We start from the raw sequence: 22,771 nt of genomic DNA on the forward strand, positions 1-22,771 counted from the left end.
ACTGGAAGAATCAATCATACTCCTCTCCATGTTGCTAAGTCCCTCATAGAAATATTGAAGAAGGAGTTGCTCAGAAATCTGGTGGTGAGGACAGCTTGGACATAATTTCTTGAATCTTTCCCAGTACTCATACAAGCTCTCTCCACTAAGTTGCCTGATGCCTGAAATGTCTTTTCTGATGGCGGTGGTCCTAGATGCAGGGAAGAATTTCTCCAAGAATGCCCTCTTAAGGTCATCCCAGCTGAAAATGGACCTGGGAGCAAGGTAGTATAGCCAATCTTTTGCCACTCCCTCCAGAGAATGAGGAAAAGCCTTTAGAAAGATATGATCTTCTTGGACATTAGGGGGCTTCATGGTGAAACAAACAATATGGAACTCCTTAAGTTGCTTATGAGGATCTTCACCTGCAAGACCATGAAACTTGGGCAGCAAATGTATCAGTCCAGTCTTGAGAACATATGAAACACCCTCATCGGGATATTGAATGCACAAGCTTTCATAAGTGAAATTAGGTGCAACCATCTCCCTAAGAGTCCTCTCACGAGGTGGAGGTTGATCCATGTTCTCAGTATGAAAATTAGTAGTTGAATGCTCAAAATCAGAATATTCAGAATCACCAGCAACAGAATACTCAGAATTCTCAAAATGCTCACAATGCTCGAAATGCACAAAATGATCAGGATGCACACTATGCCTAACTAATCTATGAAAGGTTCTATCTATTTCAGGATCAAAGGGTTGTAAATCACCTAGATTGCCCTTAGTCATGCGCTATATGCAGCAAATAATGTGTTCTCAAACAAGCACTAGGGGAGGGTTAAAACTACAACTATAATCAAATTATATCCAAATGAGCTGAAATTTTGTGAGCAACACCCTAAAATCATGAAAAGATAGCACAAAAATTTGAAACAAAAATTCAAAGTCTAACTATGAAAAATACTTAAGAAAAGTTTAGAAAAATAGGACAATAATACTTGAAAAATAAAAAATAAAAAACTTAGTAAACAGCTGATTTTTCGAGTTTGGGAGACCCCAACCGGCTAAAGCAGGTTGCCACACTATGGGAAATTTTTTTCTACCCCAAATGCATATATAATAATAGTCATTCTGATACCCAGAGCAAAAGTTATGGCCGTTTTAAGTTTTGCTAAAAACAAGTTCCCAAAAGTTTTGTCTCTCTCAAATACTGCCACACCAAGTGCTCCTGGTATTTTTCACACAAAATATGGATTAAAAGAAGCTACCACACAAAAAATCAGCCATAAATAGCAACTCTAACTATCAAAATAAAAATCGCTAATTAAATTTCAAAATCAATCGTTAATTCCCAGTTGCTAATCACTGTTCATCACTGTTCACAGCAAAACACAAAGCTGGAACAATCGCTAAACAGGGAATGCAACTGAAATGCAAAACAGAACGCTACACAAAATAAGATAACTAAACACTATTATGAACCTTTGGCCCACTTATCCCCGGCAACGGCGCCAAATTTGATCGAGGCCATACCCGAATCAAATAAACATTAAAAATGCAATATATAGGAAGTGATCCTAGGTTGTCTCCCAACGAGCAATGGTCAACCAAACGTTCGTAACAGGTAGTAATAAAACAGTAATGAATAGGGGGGGTTGTTTGTTTTTGTAATTTAAACAGCGAGCAAATTTTAATTAGAAAATAACATAATTAAAGCACGTTGTTTCCCCTTGATTCACAAGCAAGTCTCTTATCCTAGGTTACGAGAATTTATCCTTTATCAGTTCAACCACTTAATCCAACCCTAAATTAAATTACTAAGCGAAATTTAACATAAGGCTGTCATTATGTGATTAAGCAACACATACACCAATTAATCATGAACGAAACTGATCATTAAGCATGAACATAAATTAAGCACAGAGACAATTAATCAAGCACTAAGCATGCATGGATTAATAGCAACAAATACAGAGTAATTGGTGAAGAGGAAAAACTGATCAGAATTCAATAGTAATAATAAAACCTCAAAGAGAGTTGTACTTGATCCTCAAGAGAAAACAACGCTGGAGACTTAACCTTCCATTAATCAGTAGAAAACGAAATTGCAGATTGAAGCAGAAAATGAAATTTTATTGCTACGTGAATAGTAAAAACTGGAATGGCAAAACCTAAAATTATTCTCTCTCCAAAAACGAAAAGACTCCTTAAACTAAAACCTTGGTACTGTTATATAGGTTCTCAGCCCCCAAAGCTTACAAATCTGCTTTAAGTCCAAGCCCATTAATAAAATAAAATCTGGACAAGATAATATAAGATTTGATAAAATAAAATCTAGATAAGATAAGATAAGATAAAATCTAGATGATATCTAGATGAGATAAAATTTGGATAAGATAAGATTTGGTAGAATAAAATTGTCTGCTCTCCTCAAGTCCAAGCCCAATTCTGGATTAAAGCCCAATTGCTTATAATTCTCCTGAAATTAAATTAAAAACACAAAATTAGTCCAGTAGGGCCAAATGATAAAACTGCATAATTAATTTGATAATTAAGGCTAATCAGTAATTAAAATGGTGACAAAAAGGGTTAAGAAATAGGAGAAAATGATGACACATCAAATACTTAAAGTTGAATTTATATAATTAACATCACTTCACAAAATCACACATATTATTGTAGAAGCAAAGCTTCATGGTGAATCAAAGGTGATTCAAAGGTGTTTTGATGATAACAATGATGATAACAAAAGATGATGACAAAGGTGATGACAAAAAGCTTAAAGATCAATCAAAGAACAACTCAAGTGAATCAAGAACAATTCAAGAGTTTAAGATAAGAATCAAGAAGAATTCAAGACTCAAGAAGAAAGTCTAGAGACAAGAATCAAGATTCAAGGTTCAAGATCTCAGGAATCAAGATCAAGATTCAAGATTCAAGAATGAAGAGAAGACTCAATAAAGATAAGTATTAAAAAGTTTTTTTTTTCAAAACTTTGAATAACACATGAGTTTTGGACAAAACCTTTTACCAAAGAGTTTTTACTCTTTGGTAATCGATTACCAGATTGTTGTAATCGATTACCAGTAACGAAATTGTTTTGAAAAAGTTTTCAAATTGAATTTACAACGTTCCAATTATTTTCAAAAAGCTGTAATCGATTATAATGTTTTGGTAATTTATTATCAGTGCCTTTGAACGTTGAAATTCAAATTCAAATGTGAAGAGTCACGTCCTTTTGCACAAAAGCTTTGTGTAATCGATTACATTGATTTGGTAATCGATTACACTGATTTGGTAATCGATTACCAGTGACTGTTTCTGAATAAATCAAAAGATGTAACTCTTCAAAAGGTTTTTGACTTTTTCAAATTGGTTTTAAGTTTTTCTAAAAGTTATAACTCTTCTAAATGGTCTTTTTGGCCAGACATAAGAGTCTATAAAAGCAAGGCATTGTTTTGCATTTTGAAAAAAAAAAAATTCATTCTTTCAATCTAATAGACTTTTTACACTTTACTTTTTCAATCAATCCTTTACAAGCCTTGAATCTCTTTGAACTTCTTCTTCTTCTTTGTACCAAAAGCTTTCTGAAGTTTTCTGGTTTTCTAAACCTTGAAAACTTGTGCTACTCATCCTTTTCATTCTCTTCTCCCTTTGCCAAAAAGAATTTGCCAAGGACTAACCGCCTGAATTCTTTTTGTGTCTCTCTTCTCCCTTTTCCAAAAGAACAAAGGACTAACCGCCTGAATTCTTTTGTGTCTCCCTTCTCCCTTGTCAAAGAATTCAAAACGACATAGTCTGAGAATTCTTTTGATTCTTCTCATTCCCTAATACAAAAGTGTTCAAAGGACTAACCGCCTGAGAATTCTTTTGTATCCCCATTCACTAAGTATCAAAGGTTTAACAACTTGAGATATTTGTCTTAACACATTGGAGGATACATCCTTTGTGGTACAAGTAGAGGGTACATCTACTTGGGTTTAACTGAGAACAAGAGAGGGTACATCTCTTGTGGATCAGTTCTAGTGGAGGGTACATCCACTAGGTTCAAAGAGAACAAGGGAGGGTACATCCCTTGTGGATCTTTACTTGTAAAAGGATTTTTACAAGGTTGAAAGAAATCTCAAGGACCGCAGGTCGCTTGGGGACTTGATGTAGGCACCGGTTGTTGCTGAACCAGTATAAAAACTCTTGTGTGTTTGTTTCCTTCTTCCCTACTCTTTTACTTTCCGCTGTGCATTTAATTTTTGCTTTTACTTTCTGTTAAGTTTCTCTTCTACTTCTCATTCTCTTAACAATTTAGTAAAAGCCTTAAAAGAGTAATTTTTTAATTAGTAAAGGTTTAGGAATAATTAATTCACCCCCCCTTCTTAATTATTCTGAGGCCACTCGATCCAACAAGTGGTATGAGAGCATGTTTCTTGTAGAAAGTCTAACAACTTCAAGATTAATGGCCTCTTTAGATTCTTTGTCTTTCAAACGTATTTTCAGGAACAGGTTACTCAAAGATCATTATGAAGACCAAGTCAACTTGTGTCTCATGACAAAATCTGATGAGAATAACAAAGAAGATTTTGTAAGGAAGCAATGGTACATAGACAGTGGATGTTCCAAGCACATGACGCGTGATGTATCCAAATTCACAATTATTTCCCCCAAGAAAAGTGGACATGTTACATACGGAGACAACAACAAGGGTAAAATTATTGGAGTCGGTAAAATAGGTACGACTTCTTCTACTCCAATTGAAAATGTGTTGCTTGTAGAAGGTTTGAAGCATAGTTTATTAAGTGTTAGTCAATTATGTGATAAAGGATATAAAGTATATTTTGATTATGAAAAATGCGTTATTAAGCATGAGCATGACAAAGATATTGAACATATAGGTTTTAGAGAAAATAATGTTTACATGATTGATCTAAAACAAAAATCTGTAAATGATAGATGCTTTTCAAGTAAAGATTGTGATCCATGGTTGTGGCATAAGAAAATTACTCATATTAACATGGATCATCTAAATAGATTAATTTCAAAAGATCTAGTTATTGGATTGCCTTGATTAAAATTTGAAAAAGATAAGTTATGTGATGCATGCCAAAAAGGTAAACAAACAAAAGTATCCTTTAAATCTAAAAATATTGTTTCTACCACTCAACCATTACAATTATTACACATGGATCTGTTTGGACCATCTAGGGTCATGAGTTTTGGTGGAAGTTACTATGCATTAGTAATTGTTGATGATTATTCTAGATATACTTGGACTTTATTTCTTACTCATAAGAATGATGCATTTCATGCATTTAGAAGACTTGCCAAAGTCATTCAAAACAAAAAGAATCTCAAAATCATCTCCATCAGAAGTGATCATGGAGGTGAATTTGAAAACAATGATTTTGAAATGTTTTATGATGAGTATGGCATAGAACACAACTTTTCTGCACCAAGGACACCCCAACAAAATGGAGTAGTAGAAAGGAAAAATAGAGCCCTAGAAGAAATTGCTAGAACTCTTTTAAATGACACACCTCTTCTAAAATACTTTTGGGCAGAAGCAGTTAACACCGCATGTTATATTATGAACAGAGCCTTAATTAAACCTATTCTTAAGAAAACCCCATATGAACTTTTTAACAATAGAAAACCAAACATTGCACATTTACATGTTTTTGGATGTAAATGTTTTTTTCTAAACAATGGTAAAGAAAGTCTAGGAAAGTTTGATGCCAAGGCAGATGAGGGTATCTTCCTTGGGTATTCCTTACATAGTAAAGCATTTAGAATATACAACAAAAGAACTATGACAATTGAGGAATCAATACATGTTACTTTTGATGAAACTAATATTACCTCCCCAAGAAAGGAGTTTGTTGATGATATTGCAGATACTTTGGAAGATACTCAAAATGAAAAAAGAAATCTGAAAAGAAAGAGAGATGATGAAGACAAGGATGATCAAGATGACACAGCACAAGAAAATGATAATCTTCCTAAAGAATGAAAAACTTCAAGAAATCATCCTCTTGACAACATCATCGGTGATATCTCAAAAGGAGTAACAACTAGACACTCTCTTAAAGATTTATGCAATAATATGGCATTTGTTTCATTAATAGAACCTAAAAACTTTAAAGAAGCTATTATAGATGACCATTGGATAGTAGCTATGCAAGAAGAATTAAATCAATTTGAAAGAAATGATGTATGGGAATTAGTAGAAAAACCTTCAGATTATCCAATCATAGGAACTAAATGGGTATTTAGAAACAAATTGGATGAAAATGGTATAGTAATCAGGAATAAAGCTAGACTTATAGCAAAAGGATATAACCAAGAAGAAGGTATAGACTATGAAGAAACTTTTGCACCTGTAGCTAGATTAGAAGCCATTAGAATGTTATTAGTTTATGCATCTATTATGAATTTTAAACTATATCAAATGGATGTCAAAAGTGCTTTCTTAAATGGTCTAATTCAGGAGGAGGTATATGTGGAACAACCTCCTGGGTTGAAGATTCACAAAAACTAGACCATGTCTATAGATTAAAGAAGACACTTTATGGCCTAAAACAAGCACCTAGGGCTTGGTATGAAAAATTAAGTAAATTCCTATTAGAAAAGAATTATAAGATATTTATTAGGAACAGTTAGTTTAGGATTATGGTATCCTAAGAATACTTTATGCAACCTAATAGGATACTCAGATTCAGATTTTGCTGGATCAAAAATAGATAGGAAGAGTACTAGTGGTACATGTCAATTCATAGGGTCTGCACTTGTTTCTTGGAATAGCAAGAAACAAAATAGTGTAGCATTATCCACAGCAGAAGCATAATACATTTTTGCTGGTAGTTGTTGTGCACAGATTTTGTGGATGAAACAACAACTATCTGACCATGAAATAGTATTAGATCACATTCCCATAAAATGTGACAACACAAGTGCCATAAACATATCTAAAAATCCATTTCTTCACTCTAGAACCAAGCATATAGAAATTAGGCATCATTTTATTAGAGATCATGTTCTAAAAGGTGATGTTGTTTTAGAGTTTGTAGATACTAAAAATCAACTTGCAGACATCTTTACAAAACCACTAAGTAAAGATACCTTCTATAACATTAGAAGAAAATTAGGACTAATAGATGTTAGTGACTTATCAAAATAATTCTCTATATTATTATGGTATTTGAACAATTTACTATTTCCTTATTTGCATGGTATGGTTGAACAAGTATGTTATTTGACTATGTGGATTTTATAGTTAATCTATTCATGGTTGATTGCTTCATGGTTTTTATGGTTCTTGCTTCTTGCTTCATGATTTGGTTGATATTTTTTCATGAACATTGTATGAATGTTTAGTTATATTTTGATACGCACTTTGGCTTTTTGTTGATGCCAAAGGGGGAGAGAAATGGGATTAAATCAAGAACTCACATGAGTAATTAATTTAATTTTAAGATAAGCATAAATTCAAAAACAAAGGGGGAGAATTTATGTGAGTGATCGACTAGGAAAAAGTGTGTGTGTTTCTTGATTTCAGAAGTTGTCATCATCAAAAAGGGGGAGATTGAAGAAGCAAAGCTTCATGGTGAATCAAAGGTGATTTAAAGGTGATTCAAAGGTGTTTTGATGATAACAATGATGATAACAAAAGATGATGACAAAGGTGATGACAAAAAGCTCAAAGATCAATCAAAGAACAACTCAAGTGAATCAAGAACAATTCAAGAGTTCAAGATAAAAATCAAGAAGAAAGTCTAGAGACAAGAATCAAGATTCAAGGTTCAAGATCTCAAGAATCAAGATCAAGATTCAAGACTCAAGATTCAAGAATGAAGAGAAGACTCAATCAAGATAAGTATTAAAAAGTTTTTTTTTCAAAACTTTGAATAGCACATGAGTTTTAGACAAAACCTTTTACCAAAGAGTTTTTACTCTCTGGTAATCGATTACCAGATTGTTGTAATCGATTACCAGTAGCAAAATTGTTTTGAAAAAGTTTTCAAATTAAATTTACAATGTTCCAATTATTTTCAAAAAGCTGTAATCGATTACAATGTTTTGGTAATCGATTACCAGTGCCTTTGAACGTTGAAATTCAAATTCAAATGTGAAGAGTCACATCCTTTCATACAAAAGCTTTGTGTAATCGATTACACTGATTTGGTAATAGATTACCAGTGACTGTTTATGAATAAATCGAAAGATGTAACTCTTCAAAAGGTTTTTGACTTTTTCAAATTGGTTTTAAGTTTTTCTAAAAGTTATAACTCTTCTAAATGGTCTTCTTGGCCAAACATGAAGAGTCTATAAAAGCAAGGCTTTGTTTTGCATTTTGAAAAAAAAATTCATTCTTTCAATCTAATAGACTTTTTACACTTTACTTTTCCAATCAATCCTTTACAAGCCTTGAATCTCTTTGAACTTCTTCTTCTTCTTTGTACCAAAAGCTTTCTGAAGTTTTCTGGTTTTCTAAACCATGAAAACTTGTGTTATTCATCCTTTCCATTCTCTTCTCCCTTTGCCAAAAAGAATTCGCCAAGGACTAACCGCCTGAATTCTTTTTGTGTCTCTCTTCTCCCTTTTCCAAAAGAACAAAGGACTAACCGCCTGAATTTATTTGTGTCTCCCTTCTCCCTTGTCAAAGAATTCAAAACGACACAGTCTGAGAATTCTTTTGATTCTTCCCATTCCCTAATACAAAAGTGTTCAAAGGACTAACCGCCTGAGAATTCTTTTGTATCCCCATTCATTGAGTATCAAAGGTTTAACAGCCTAAGATCTTTGTCTTAACACATTGGAGGATGCATCCTTTGTGGTACAAGTAGAGGGTACATCTACTTGGGTTTGACTGAGAACAAGAGAGGGTGCATCTCTTGTGGATCAGTTCTAGTGGAGGGTACATCCACTAGGTTCAAAGAGAACAAGGGAGGGTACATCCCTTGTTGATCTTTGCTTGTAAAAGGATTTTTACAAGGTTGAAAGAAATCTCAAGGACCGCAGGTCGCTTGGGGACAGGATGTAGGCACCGGTTGCTGCCGAACCAGTATAAAAACTCTTGTGTGTTTGTTTCCTTCTTCCCTACACTTTTACTTTCCGCTGTGCATTTAATTTCCGCTTTTAATTTCTGTTAAGTTTCTCTTCTACTCCTCATTCTCTTAACAATTTAGTAAAAGCCTTAAAAGAGTAATTTTTTAATTAGTAAAGGTTTAGGAATAATTAATTCAACCCCCCCTTCTTAATTATTCTGAGGCCACTCAATCCAACAATTATGCACATCCATTCAAGTTCATCCACTCCAGAAAATGACATCAAACCACAATTGTCAACTCAATGAATGTCAAACACATGCATTATGCAACAAATACTCTAGACTCAAGCCTACATGCAATGTGGTACCATTTTTCAGTGAAAAACCTTGTCGAGCGCCTAGGAGTACAGGATAGGACATGCCTCACAATGGGTAAGTCACGTCACTCTCACTAACTGAAATCATAGGGAGACCAGTCAGGGTCACGCTGTTTTGCGAGAATGCTCCAATCATGTGGGATCGGCACAAGCTTAAAGGAGCACTCAAACCGGATAACCCACAAGGCCTACACTCCGAAGAGTCCGTCACGGCATCTTCCTCCTGATTCAGGTCCAACCCAAAAAAAACATTTGACACACAGACTCTACCTATGAATTATGCAATGCACACAACTACTCAATTGTTTTCAAAATCTCAATTGTATATATTTTTAAAAAAATATATATTTTAACTCAGTGCGCCTCAAGTGATTAAACTCGTCGGGTTTCCACAGTAGATCCCATCACAACTCATCGCGCATTAACTCGTCGCCCTTAAAGGATCTTACTGTTGTGTGATTACATAATTCATGGCTCACAACTCAAAACATACAACATCTCAAATATCATGTAATTCACAATCCATTACGTATCAAATGATTATCCCTTACACATCATCTGAATCACATTTTCATAATAAAATAATTTATCGCATCTCATGCATCCTACACATATTATTCAATAGTAACATTTACTTGACACAACAAAAATATAAATTAAACTGGAATATATTAATAATAAGAATTCCAGGTAGTATATACGCACTAACCAAATAAAAACACTTAGGGATAAAATAATGATATGTACCTCTAAGTCTCGATTAATTAACTAGTATGAATTTAACTAATAGGTAAGCACAAATTATGATCAATTAAATATATCTAACCTTAAAGCGTATAAATATATTTATATGTAATAATATATGTCATACGTCATAGTACAGTCACATGAATTAACAAATATGTATATATACCTAAATTTGTAAAACAGAACCCGTAATTGTTGCACAGCCTTTATGAAGTAATATTTACAATTATTAACACATATAATTACATAAAATAATATTTGCAATAGTATTAAAGCAGAAACCATAACTATAGCACAACCAATGATGAAGGAATATTTACAACATATTTAAAATGGAAAACATAACTACTGTACAACCATTTATGAAGAAATAATTGTAATTACTAGCTTATATAACATATATAACTGAAAAGAAATAAAATAAAAATTTTATAATAATATTTAATTTATTTATGAAAAGCAAATAATTTCTATAACCTTATTTTATTTGTTATTATTATTATTGTTATAGAAATCTCAAACAGCAACACGAGGAATCATGTATAGGCACTTTCACCCAAAAAGCTTAATATCTACTTTATATATATATATATATACACACACACACACACACAAAGCCTAGTACGTACGCGTGGTTCAAAAAATTTGATTACAAACAAAATGGAATACAATTATTTGGATCAAATTCTCCATTCCAATGATAAAATTCACGGACACATTCTAAAAAAATGGTAAATTACAAGCGTCAAACAACGAACAATCATACGCGTTAATATACAAAATAAATCAAGTAATAACAATTGATGATTTAAAAAAAATCTAATATACACTAAACAGTATCATATCAATATACACTAAACAATATCATATCAATATGCACTAAATAGGATCATAGAATTTCATAATAATAGATATTACATTCAATTTAGCGTATGAAAAATTCAATTTGAAAGGGTTCATGAATTAAAATTTTATAAAAACAACCCAAAATACCCAAAAATTGATCCTCTAGGGATCCCTATACATGTTCATTCTATTCCCCAAGCGTGAATAACTCATCCCTTACCTCGATGTAGTTGCTCAAACGTTCTCTGTTAGCAATTGTGACGTCTCTGGTGCTCTCTAGAGCTTCTCCTCCGGTTGCTCTGTTAGGGTTCTTGTGCGTGAGAAGAAGAAAAAGGAACAAAAGTGTTTTGTAAAAGCTGCTCTAGGTTAACATTTGGTTTATATAATGCAAATTTATGACCTAATTACTTTTACTAATTTATTTATTAATTTTATTTTATAGAAAAACTTAAAAAAAAAACACGGTTGTTACAATTCCACCCTCCTAAAAAAAAAGTTTCGCCCCCGAAACTTACCGGTATCAAATAAGATAGGATATGCATCACGCATCTGACCCTCTAGTTCCCAGGTGGCATCCTCGCCCGAAGCACTTCCCCATACTACTTTGACCAAGGAAATCTCCTTCCCCCTTAGTTGCTTAACCATACGATCGTCGATCCTCAGTGGTTGTGTTTCATATGTCAAGTTCTCTTTCACTTGGACATTGTCCAACTCGATCACGTGCGACGGATCATGGACATATTTTTTTAGCTGAGAGATATGGAAGACACTGTGGAGATTTGAGAGAGATGGTGGCAAAGCCACTTGATAGGCCATTGGGCCGACACGCTTTAGGATTTCAAAGGGACCAATGAATCTAGGTGTGAGCTTACGGGACTTCAATGCCCTGCCAACCCCAGTCCACGGAGTGACTCTTAGATATACATGATCACCTACAACAAATTCAAGATCCTTTCTTCTCTTATCACAGTAGCTCTTCTGCCTACTTTGGGCTTCTCTCATTCTTTCTTGGATCAACTTGACCTTTTCAGTGGTATGTTGAACGACCTCAGGTCCTAAGGCAATGCTCTCACCGAGGTCTACCCAACATAGAGGTGTCCTACATCTTCAACCATACAATGCCTCGTAGGGTGCCATACCTATACTAGAGTGAAAACTATTGTTGTATGTAAATTCTATTAAGGGTAAGAAACTATCCCAACTACCCCTCTGCTCTAACACACAGGCTCTCAAGAGGTCTTCTAGGGATTGGATGGTGTGCTCGGTTTGACCGTCAGTCTATGGGTGGTAAGCAGAACTCAACTTAAGCTTGGTCCCCAAGGCTTTATGAAGACTCTCCCAAAATCTAGAGGTAAATCTGGGATCTCTATCAGAGACTATGCTAGAAGGAACACCGTGTAGTCTAACTATTTCATTGACATACAAGCTAGTTAACCTCTCTAAGGAATATCTAATGTTAATTAGGATGAAGTTAATAGATTTGGTCAACCTGTCTACAATAACCCAAGTGGAATCTAAACCTTTGGGGGTCCTAGGTAACCCCACCACGAAATCCATGGAGATGCTATCCCACTTCCACTCAGGTATCTCTAAAGGTTGCAACTTCCCTGAAGGCTTTTGGTGTTTTATCTTAGCTTTCTAACACACTAGGCATGCAAGGACAAACTCATTAACTTCTCTCTTCATACCCGACCACCAAAACATCTGCCTAAGGTCCTGATACATCTTAGTCGCTCCCGGGTGGATACTCAGACTACTTCTATGACCCTCTTCCAAGATCGTTCTCCTAAGCTTAGGTACACACACACCCTATCCTGAAATCTCAAGACTCCATCAGTTCCCACTCTAAAACTATTCTCTATCCTTGCGACTATGGACTCTAACTGAGCTGACAAGAATGGGTCCGACTTCTGACCCTCACGGATCTCGCTCAAGAGTTCGCTGGTAACTCTCAACATACCCAACTTAATGCTACTAGAGGTGATCTCACATGCCAAACTCGTGTCTCTAAATAGCTCTAAGAGGTCCAACTCTCTAACCATCAAAGCAGACATTTGAAGGGATTTCCTACTTAAGGCATCAGCTACTACATTGGCTTTACCTGGGTGATAGCTAAGCTCAAAATCGTAATCCTTAAGGAACTCTAACCATCTCCTCTGCCTCATGTTAAGCTCTTTTTGGTCAAACAAATATCTAAGGCTCTTATGGTCACTAAACACCTCAAATTTAGATCCATAAAGGTAATGCCTCCAAAGCTTAAGAGCAAAAACTATGGTTGCTAACTCAAGATCATGTGTGGGATAATTCCTTTCATGTATCTTAAGCTGTCGAGAAGCATAGGCCACTACCTATCCCCGCTGCATAAGCACTCCACCCAAACCCATCTTGGACGCATCACAGTACACCACAAAAGGTTCACTCGGGTCAGGTAACACTAAAACTGGTGTAGTGGTCAACCTTTCCTTAAGGGTACGGAAACTACTCTCACACTAGGCATCCCACACAAAAACTTGAGCCTTACGAGTAAGCTTAGTCAAAGGTAAGGCTATCTTAGAAAAACCCTCTATGAATCTACGGTAGTATCCTACTAAGCCAAGGAAACTCTTAATCTCAAACACTGACTTAGGACTCTCCCAACTCATCATCGCCTCTACCTTGGAAGGATCTACTGCTATCCCTCCCTGGGATATAACGTGCCCTAAGAAGCTCACCTCCTCTAGCCAAAAATCACACTTGGACAACTTAGCATACAGTCTATTGTCTTTGAGGGTTTGCAACACAACTCTCATATGCTCCTCATGTTCCTCTCTAGTCTTAGAATACACCAAGATATCATCTATGAAGACCACTACAAAACTATCTAGGTAGGGGTGAAAGATCATATTCATATAATCCATGAACACACCAGGGGTGTTGGTCACACCAAAAGGCATAACCAAGTACTCATAATGATTGTAACGGGTCCTAAAGGAAGTCTTCAGAACATCTTTAGGCTTCACTCTAATCTGGTGGTAACCTGACCTAAGATCTATCTTACTGAATACATAAGCCCCCACTAATTGATCCATCAGGTCATCTATCCTAGGCAAAGGGTACCTATTCTTAATTGTTACCTTATTCAACTGACGATAATCTACACATAACCTCATAGTCCCATCCTTCTTCTTAACTAACAACATCGGCGCTCCCTAGGGTGACACACTAGGCCTCACAAACTGTTTCTCTAAGAGTTCCTCTAATTGTTTCTTAAGCTCACTCAACTCTACAGGGGACATCCTATAAGGTGCTATGGATATGGGTTCAGTACCGGGCACTAGGTCTATCGAGAACTCGACCTCTCTCTCAGGTGGTAATCCTAACACTTCCTCAAACACCTCTGGAAACTCTCTCACCAATGGTATATCACTCACAGGGGTTTTGGTCTCAACACTCATACTAGCTAAGATCATGTATACATGTGCATCCTCCCTTAAAGATGCCTCAACTTGGTTAGCAGACAAAAACATATCACCTTCACTCACACCAGACTCAAGAAAGACAACAGATTTCTCAAAACAATTTAATAACACATGATTGGAAGATAACTAGTCCATACCAAGAATAACATTAATCTGACTCAAAGGTAAAACAACTAAGTCAATAAGAAATTTTTTTATCAAAAATTAAGACAGGACATTGCAAACACACATCAGAAGTTAAAACAGACCCACTAGCAGGTGTATTCACAATCAAGTCAAATTTCAAGGAAGACATAGGCAAGGCAAGTTTTTCAACACAGACACGAGAAATAAACAAATGGGTCGCACCTGAATCATACAATACAACCAAGGGAACTTGACTTATGAAACACATACCTTGAATGAGATCATCAGACTGTGCGACATCAACACCACTAAAAGCAAACACTCTCCTTGTGGTCCTTGGTTGTCCGTTCTGGTTATTCAGACTTCCACTCATTTTCTCCCTCCTCGGATGTGGGCAACTGGTACTGAGGTGGCCCTTACCTCGGCAGTTGAAACAAGTCACGTCACTATCTGGGCACTCACGAGCAAAATGACCCATCCTACCACACTTAGCACATCGGGTTGGCGTAGTAGGTGTAGTAGGAGCACCACCACCACCTCTACCAACAGGCTGAGACACTCTGTTAACTGACTGAGAACTCCCACCAGCTAGGTGATGTCCTCCACTAGTCCTTTGTCCCCCAAAATGGTTTCCATATTTCCCGGGAGGGGCAGAATATGGCTTAGCACGACTGTGAGTCACAGGCTTCTTCTCTTTCCCATGACTAGCATTGGCATTCTTGTAAAAAGTAGCCTTCTCCCACTGATCTTCATCAAAGATTCTACACATGTTGGTCAACTGTGCAAAGTTGTGAATACCGTGATAATTTACCATCATCTTTACTTCTGGTTGGAGGCCATTGACAAATTTCACGCATTTGGACCTCTCCCTAGCTTCCCCCTGATAATGAGGAAAATACCTTACAAGGTTCTCAAACTTCACTGCATACTCTGCCACCATCATACTCCCTTGTTTTAGCTCAAGGAACTCCATCTCCTTCCTATTCTTCACATCTTCTGGAAAATACTTCTCCAGAAAAGTCTGTTTGAAGGTCTCCCATGGGACAACAGCACCACCTGCTCCCTCCAAACGTGGGCGAGTGTTCTCCCACCAATACTCCACCTCATATGCTAGCATGTGAGTAGCAAACAACACCTTCTGATGGTCCTGACATTCCGTCACCCAAAAAATCTTCTCAATCTCCCTCAGCCAAGCCTCAACACCCTCAGGATCATAACCCCCTTTGAAGGTAGGTGGGTTGTTCCTTTGAAAGCGATCTAAACCATGGTACATAGTTGCTCCTCCACCGCCTCCCTGATTGGCCATAACTTACGCCAAGTTGTTCAAGGCCTCGGTAAGGAGTTGTTCTCGCTCATTTCTCCCATCCATTACTTCCTATGTCACGCAAGCAACAAAACTTTGAAAAGAGAAAAAAAATAAAACAAAATATACCAACACAATAGAGTACACTTCTAATTAAACAAAACAAACACAACACATTAGAGTACACAAGGAAACACATAAAGCTCATAACACACATGGCCGAAAGGTTCGACTTACTCTGATACCACTAAATGTGACACCCTCTACCCTCACAAATAACGAATAAAAGGAAATAAAATCATGCAGAATTTTTTTTTAAAACACATTGACTTAAAATTGATTTCAATAGATAAAGGGTTCGCAATCACTTAATGAAAACATAATAGAAATTGTTCGAATAAAAATAAAAAAGTTATCCCAGCTCAAAACAAGGTCGTCCATGCTGAATGAATAAATAAAAAAAACTAAAAACAGAAAACATAACACAATTATATCGTTTACGGAAAATATAACATGCGAAGTAAAATCCTATGCCCCAATGTCACCCTTATCAGAGCATGTCTCTATCACAGACTAAGTCTCTCCGGCTCTATCATGGAACTCATCATGTGATGGCTCACCTGAACAAATGGCAATCAACCCAAACACAAACACACACCGGGAATGAGTTATCACATTCATATATAATAAAATATTAGAGCATGTAAAACATATAATACTTAAAGTTGAATTTATATAATTAACATCACTTCACAAAATCACACACATTATGCACATCCATTCAAGTTCATCCACTCCAGAAAGTGACATCAAACCAAAATTGTTAACTCAATGAATGTCAAACACATGCGTTATGTAACAAATACTCTAGACTCAAGCCTACATGCAATGTGGTACCATTTTTCAGTGAAAAGCCTCGTCGGGCGCCTAGGAGTACATGACAAAACATGCCTCACAATGGGTAAGTCACGTCACTCTCACTAAGTGAAATCATAGGGAGACCAGTCAAGGTCACGCTGCTTTGCGAGAATGCTCCAACCATGTGGGATCAGCACAGGCTTAAAGGAGCACTCAAACCGGATGACCCCCAAGGCCTACACTCCGAAGAGTCCGTCACGGCATCTCCCTTCTGATTCAGGTCCAACCCAAAAAAACATTTGAACACACAGACTCTACCTATGAATTATGCAAAATCTCAATTGTGTATATTTTTTTAAAAATATATATTTTAACTCAGTGCGCCTCAAGTGATTAAACTCATCGGGTTCCCATAGTGGATCCCATCACAACTCATCGCGCATTAACTCGTCGCCCTTAAAGGGTCTTACAATTGTGTGATTACATAATTCATGGCTCACAACTCAAAACATACAACATCTCAACAGTCATGTAATTCACAATCCATTACGTATCAAATGATTATCCCTTACACATTATCTCAATCACATTTTCATAATAAAATAATTTATCGCATCTCATGCATCCTACACATATTATTCAATAGTAACATTTACTTGACACAACAAAAATATAAATTAAACTGGAATATATTAATAATAAGAATTCCAGGTAGTATATACGCACTAACCAAATCAAAACACTTAGGGATAAAATAATGATATGTACCTCTAAGTCTCGATTAATTAACTAGTAAGAATTTAACTAATAGGTAAGCACAAATTATGATCAATGAAATATATCTAACCTTAAAGCGTATAAATATATTTATATGTAATAATATATGTCATACGTCATAGTACAGTTACATGAATTAACAAATATGTATATATATGTAAATTTGTAAAGCAGAACCTGTAATTGTTGCACAGCCTTTATGAAGTAATATTTGCAATTATTAACACATATAATTACATAAAATAATATTTGCAATAGTATTAAAGCAGAAACCGTAACTACTGCACAACCAATGATGAAGGAATATTTACAACATATTTAAAACGGAAAACATAACTACTGTACAACCATTTATGAAGAAATAATTGTAATTACTGTACAACCATTTATATATATATATATATATATATATATATATATATATATATATATATATATATATATATATATATATATATTTCAACAAAGCCCAGTATGTACGCGTGGTTAAAAAAATTTGATTACAAACAAAAAGGAATACAATTATTTGGATCAAATTTTTTATTCCAATGATAACAATTCACTGACACATTCTAAAAAAAATGGTAAATTACAAGCGCCAAACAACGAACAATCATACGCGTTGATATACAAAATAAATCAAGTAATAACAATTGATAATTTTTAAAAAATCTGATATACACTAAACAATATCATATCAATATACACTAAACAATATCATATCAATATGCACTAAACAGAATCATAGAATTTCATAATAATAGATATTACATTCAATTTAGCATATGAAAAATTCAATTTCAAAGGGTTCATGAATTAAAATTTTATAAAAACAACCCAAAATACCCAAAAATTGATCCTCTAGGGATCCCTATACATGTTCCTTCTAATCCCTAAGCGTGAATAACTCATCTCTTACCTCGATGTAGTCGCTCAAACGTTCTCCGTTAGCAATTATGACGTCTCTGGTGCTCTCTAGAGCTCCTCCTCCGGTTGCTCTGTTAGGGTTCTTGTGCGTGAGAAGAAAAAAAAAAGGAACATAAGTGTTTTGTAAAAGCTGGTCTAGGTTAACATTTGATTTATATAGTGGAAATTTATGACCTAATTACTTTTACTAATTTATTTATTAATTTATTTATTTTATTTTATAGAAAAACTTTAAAAAAAAAACACGGTTGTGACAAAAGACAATATGCCATGCAAATTTAGAGTGTGACACGTTTGAAATCAAAATAGTTTGGGAAAAATGATAACAAATTCGAAACCATTTCTTAAAATGAACTTTTATACTATGAATAAATTAATCCAAACAATACTTTCCAACTAAACAATGACTTATTTTCATTTCTCTATAGCTTCCAAGAGATGAAAAAAGAACCACGACAGAAGAAACAAATTAGGGTGTTAGTTACTAGAGAGCTAAGAGGTTAGATCTGCTAGAAAAGATTTGACACCTTCATCTTCCGTTAGCAACATAGGGAGGCCATATTTCTTAACTTTCACAAAGCTTTCTTCTGGATAAACTCCATGGTTGTAGAGAATGCTGATCAAATTCCCATATTAAAATACTTATAAATATCATAACTTTTCCAGCCACATGCATAATTGCAATGCAAAAAATAAGGCCCAAAATAAATAAAAAATTAAAAAATGCAGGATACAAGGATCAAACCTGCTGGCAGCATATTCTGATTTGAAAAAATCACCAAAAAAACAAAAATCAGGCAAAAGTTCACAAAAAATACACAAGTATGCAAAAATCAAAGAAATCGGAGGAAAGCGAAAAAAGAGAAAAATGATATGAATACCGAAGAACTTGCTAACGATTGTTGCGGAACCACGAAGAGTGATTATGTCTTTGGCAACTGTTCTTGCGGCCATGTCTTTTCTTCAAAGTCTAATTTTGAACAACGGACGTTCAAGTTTTCAACTTAGGGTTGGGTGGAACTTGTTCGCATGATGAAGCAAAATGGGAAAGCTTTTGTTTCGATTGTGGGAACACTAGTAAGCGAAATGAACTGGTTTTGAAAAGGGGAAAATAATGGCAATTAATTAGGGATCGGAAGTGGAAAGAATAAAACTTGATAGGGAAGCACCATAACCGCTAAAAAAGGGATACCAACTCTGCAAGAAGTTGGTGGGTCTTTCTACAAGTCCTTGAGCTCCTTGAGGATGCACTTTGACGCCATGGGAGGGACAATACGCGTTCAGATCTGAAAGGGAAAGAGGGATCTGAAGATCTGGTTTTGGTTGTGCAGCACCAAAAACCACAACCAGTGAAAAAGGGATCTGAAAGGGAAAGAGGGAAAGAGTGAGAGGTCTCTGTGGCTCTCGCTTACGGCGAGTGAGAGGGAGAGCAAACATTTAAGCACGCGAGAGGGAGATATAAATATTAAAAACATACTCTCTTCTAGTCTTAGAATGACAATCTTTTAAGACGGTTTTCGCAAAATCGTCATAGAAAGATAGTTTCTAAGATCTCATATTTATAAAATTATCACTGTATTACATACTAAGACGGTTCTTAAGGAACTGTCGTCGTTTTGCTATAGCAAAAAATGTTTTTTCTAGTAGTGCATGCATATCTTTGCCATGTCTAACAAGATATCTTTACATGTTTGTGCAACGAATTGACACGTTTTGCTATGTCACCTTACTAGAGGACACGTGTAGCTTCATTATGAAATCCATGCCATGCATGTCTAACAAATGGATCCTACATTTTTGTACCCTTCAATTTTAATTTGTTTTCTTAACGGTTATAATTCAGAAATCTATAATTTTCAATGTTCTTTCATTTTTAAAATTACGAGAAAAATGATTATATACTATGTAAAATGTTTTATACAATTTAAGAATAAAAATTGTATTTAAAAGAATATGATAAAGAATTTGTTATTATCGTTCTCGTTAATATTTAGCTTTTGCTTGGATCTGCAGCTGCTTTGAACTATAATCCCGTTTTATGTTCGAAAATGTGGGTAAATGTCACTATTTTAGCTTTGAAAACTTATTGGGAGGGGATATCAAGTTCCACACGTAAGTAATCTAGACCTATAGTACCGAATCCCAGTAACCACTCTTTCCGGTTAATTTTCACGGGAGAAATCATAGCTATATTTTGTACCCTTCAAAATCATTATTGGTGGAATTTATCTTTTTCAAACCGTATCTATCTATATTGAACGTCCCTATTTGAGAATTTTAAGGCCAATCAAAACACGGAAAGCTGTAAAGATCATTACGTACTATTAAATATTAATGCTTTTGACTTAGTATTTCCTTGCTACGCGAGCTACATACTTTCCATTAAGGGCAAGACTTCCATTTGGGGGCAGACAGACACACGATTATAATGCAAAACCCATGCCAACTAGTCTCTATTTCACATGCTTATGTTTTGTTCCGTACAGAACAAAAATGTTCCACTTGAAGAATTTATTTAGTTAGAAAGGAACATATTTTTATCTATGTTTTAATGTAGGGAAAGGAATGATCACATCCTAGGCCAAAGTTCAAAAAAGTCTTCGATATTAGAGAGTATTTAAAGAGTTATTTAGATTCACCTCACTTTAAAAAGACAAGTAGAGACTCAAATGCACGACTTATCAGGTGAGAGATTATGTGTTATTCCACTCCACTTGACAATTTTTTAAGATTAAAAAGGGTACATTTTTAATTTAAAGGAGTTGTTTTACCCTTACAAGTTAGGCATTAGAGCCACGATGACACTGTGTATGCCATGATATTAACTAACCCTTAAATATTTCTTTACTAACTTAGATGCAACACACTGATCCCTTCGGCGTAACTGCTTGCCCGTTCCACACCTTTTTATATGTGGTGACGCTAATTTGATTCACAATCCCCAATCCCTTCCTTAATTTGCCAATACCCTCGGTTTGCAAAGCTAAACTAATTAAGTAACTATCTCAAAATAAATAAATTGTCATTAATTCTTCAATTGTATAAAACTGATTATATTAATTCATAAAAGGATAGAAATTGCTTTGAAGATACTTTTGAATGTGCACTTTATCAATTAATAAGTATTTCATTTAGTTTATTTTGAGATATAATCGTTTTCTTTTTCTTAGCTTTCTGATAGAGAATTTAAAAATAATAATTGTGTTTAGAACCAGTCCAAGAGAAGAAATATTTGCTCAAAATCTTTCTTGTTCCACACAACTTGAACTGATCTATAGAGGTGTATATCAGTATATACAAAGAAAACGCTCAAGTTGGTATTTGTATGTGGAGGTTAAAAGTGCAAAAGCTAGAGATTATACCTAACCCAAGGCCTTTATGATCTATTTATATCACTTGTCTTAGATTATAGTAGTGATTCTTACTTGATGTGATGAGATGTGAAAAGTATATCTAGGAGTCAATCTCATGATGTTCATTGTTTACTGCTAACATTTTAATTATGTCAGATTTTATTCTTCACGACTGCATGAACGTCAATATAGGGTTAAAAGATTCTCAATTCTTAAGAGTATTGGGTCTACAGACGCGATTGAACTAATAGTATTCAGTTAGTGTATTGACTTTGTTAATTTACCTAATTAAGCCTTCTAGATGAGATCTATAACAAATAGTTTCTTGAAAAATAAAATTTCTCAATCATGTGCTTAAACTAGTTTTCATTAACGCATTAGGATCATATTAGATACATATTTCGTAAGAAAAAAATCATGTCTTCCTAGTCAATGACATTATAGTTGTTAAAGTCAAAATAGTAGGGCAATCAATGGTGTAGGTGCTATGAAAAAAAAAACAAGGACAAAAACGTGCTGTGTAGAGAAAAAAAAAAAAGAACATTACAAAAAAAATAGCAATATACCCACAAATGAAAGGAGTATACATACAACACAAGAGAAACAAGGATTATACCATTAATATATATAATAAGGGTATGATAACTAATTTTGTCAAAATGTCACTTTCTTTGCTACTATCATGTAATTAGAAATCCCTATCAATCTTTGCGATGGTAACTAGACAATGTGCATGGAAGGATAATGTTACAAGGGTCACCGACTTTGGCCCGAATCTCACGCGGGAGACATATGTTGTGGCTAAGCCGCATCGTAATGATTTGCTCGTAGACTTGATTATTAGAAGGAGAGAAACAAAAGAAGACGAAAATTCATTATAACCTTTTTAAAACACTAATATATGGAAATTATTATATTTTATGTATTTACTATTGAATTATAATGTTTACATCTTTAGGATAATAAACTTAAGGATAAAAGTT

At 34.9% G+C, this 22,771-nt stretch overlaps 1 protein-coding gene and 1 non-coding gene across 10 annotated transcripts; one reads left to right on the forward strand and one right to left on the reverse strand.

Annotated features, from left to right (window-relative positions):
- The first annotated feature begins 76 nt into the window (after positions 1 to 76).
- LOC112999638 (small nucleolar RNA R71) lies at positions 77 to 183 on the forward strand. Its single transcript, XR_003264849.1, has one exon. It is a non-coding gene; the product is annotated as a small nucleolar RNA R71 (small nucleolar RNA).
- Positions 184 to 2,091: 1,908 nt separating this feature from the next.
- On the reverse strand, positions 2,092 to 19,965 carry LOC102664679 (cleavage and polyadenylation specificity factor subunit 4-like). Of its 9 annotated transcripts, none has more exons than XR_005888898.1 (7): positions 19,317 to 19,957; positions 19,181 to 19,196; positions 18,963 to 19,051; positions 18,428 to 18,517; positions 14,841 to 15,945; positions 11,207 to 11,285; positions 2,434 to 2,458 (listed from the first exon to the last, which is right to left on the reverse strand). XR_005888898.1 is itself a non-coding variant. In XM_041010133.1 (7 exons), the coding sequence occupies exons 6-7, from the start codon at positions 15,874 to 15,876 to the stop codon at positions 11,263 to 11,265; spliced, it is 1,059 nt and encodes a 352-aa protein (XP_040866067.1). In that variant the 5' UTR covers positions 15,877 to 15,945; positions 18,428 to 18,517; positions 18,963 to 19,051; positions 19,181 to 19,196; positions 19,317 to 19,526; positions 19,632 to 19,956; the 3' UTR covers positions 11,038 to 11,262. The 9 variants fall into 9 exon arrangements, 6 of the variants coding, with proteins under 6 accessions (XP_025981436.1, XP_040866067.1, XP_040866068.1 ...); XM_041010133.1 differs by lacking the exon at positions 2,434 to 2,458 and having other exon boundaries at positions 11,038 to 11,285; positions 19,317 to 19,526; positions 19,632 to 19,956; XM_041010134.1 differs by lacking the exon at positions 2,434 to 2,458 and having other exon boundaries at positions 11,038 to 11,285; positions 19,317 to 19,526; positions 19,628 to 19,956.
- Between the last annotated feature and the right edge of the window lie 2,806 nt (positions 19,966 to 22,771).

The sequence above is a fragment of the Glycine max genome, chromosome 15 (assembly GCF_000004515.6).
Source record: "Glycine max cultivar Williams 82 chromosome 15, Glycine_max_v4.0, whole genome shotgun sequence".
NCBI lineage: Eukaryota > Viridiplantae > Streptophyta > Magnoliopsida > Fabales > Fabaceae > Glycine > Glycine max.

Coding starts and splice junctions, on each gene's coding strand:
- LOC102664679 (XM_041010133.1), bottom strand. CDS start 15,876: ATGGCCAATCAGGGAGGCGGTGGAGGAGCAACTATGTACCATGGTTTA. Junction 11,286..14,840: donor GTCTGATGATCTCATTCAAG/GTATGTGTTTCA, acceptor GAACCCTAACAG/AGCAACCGGAGGAGAAGCTC.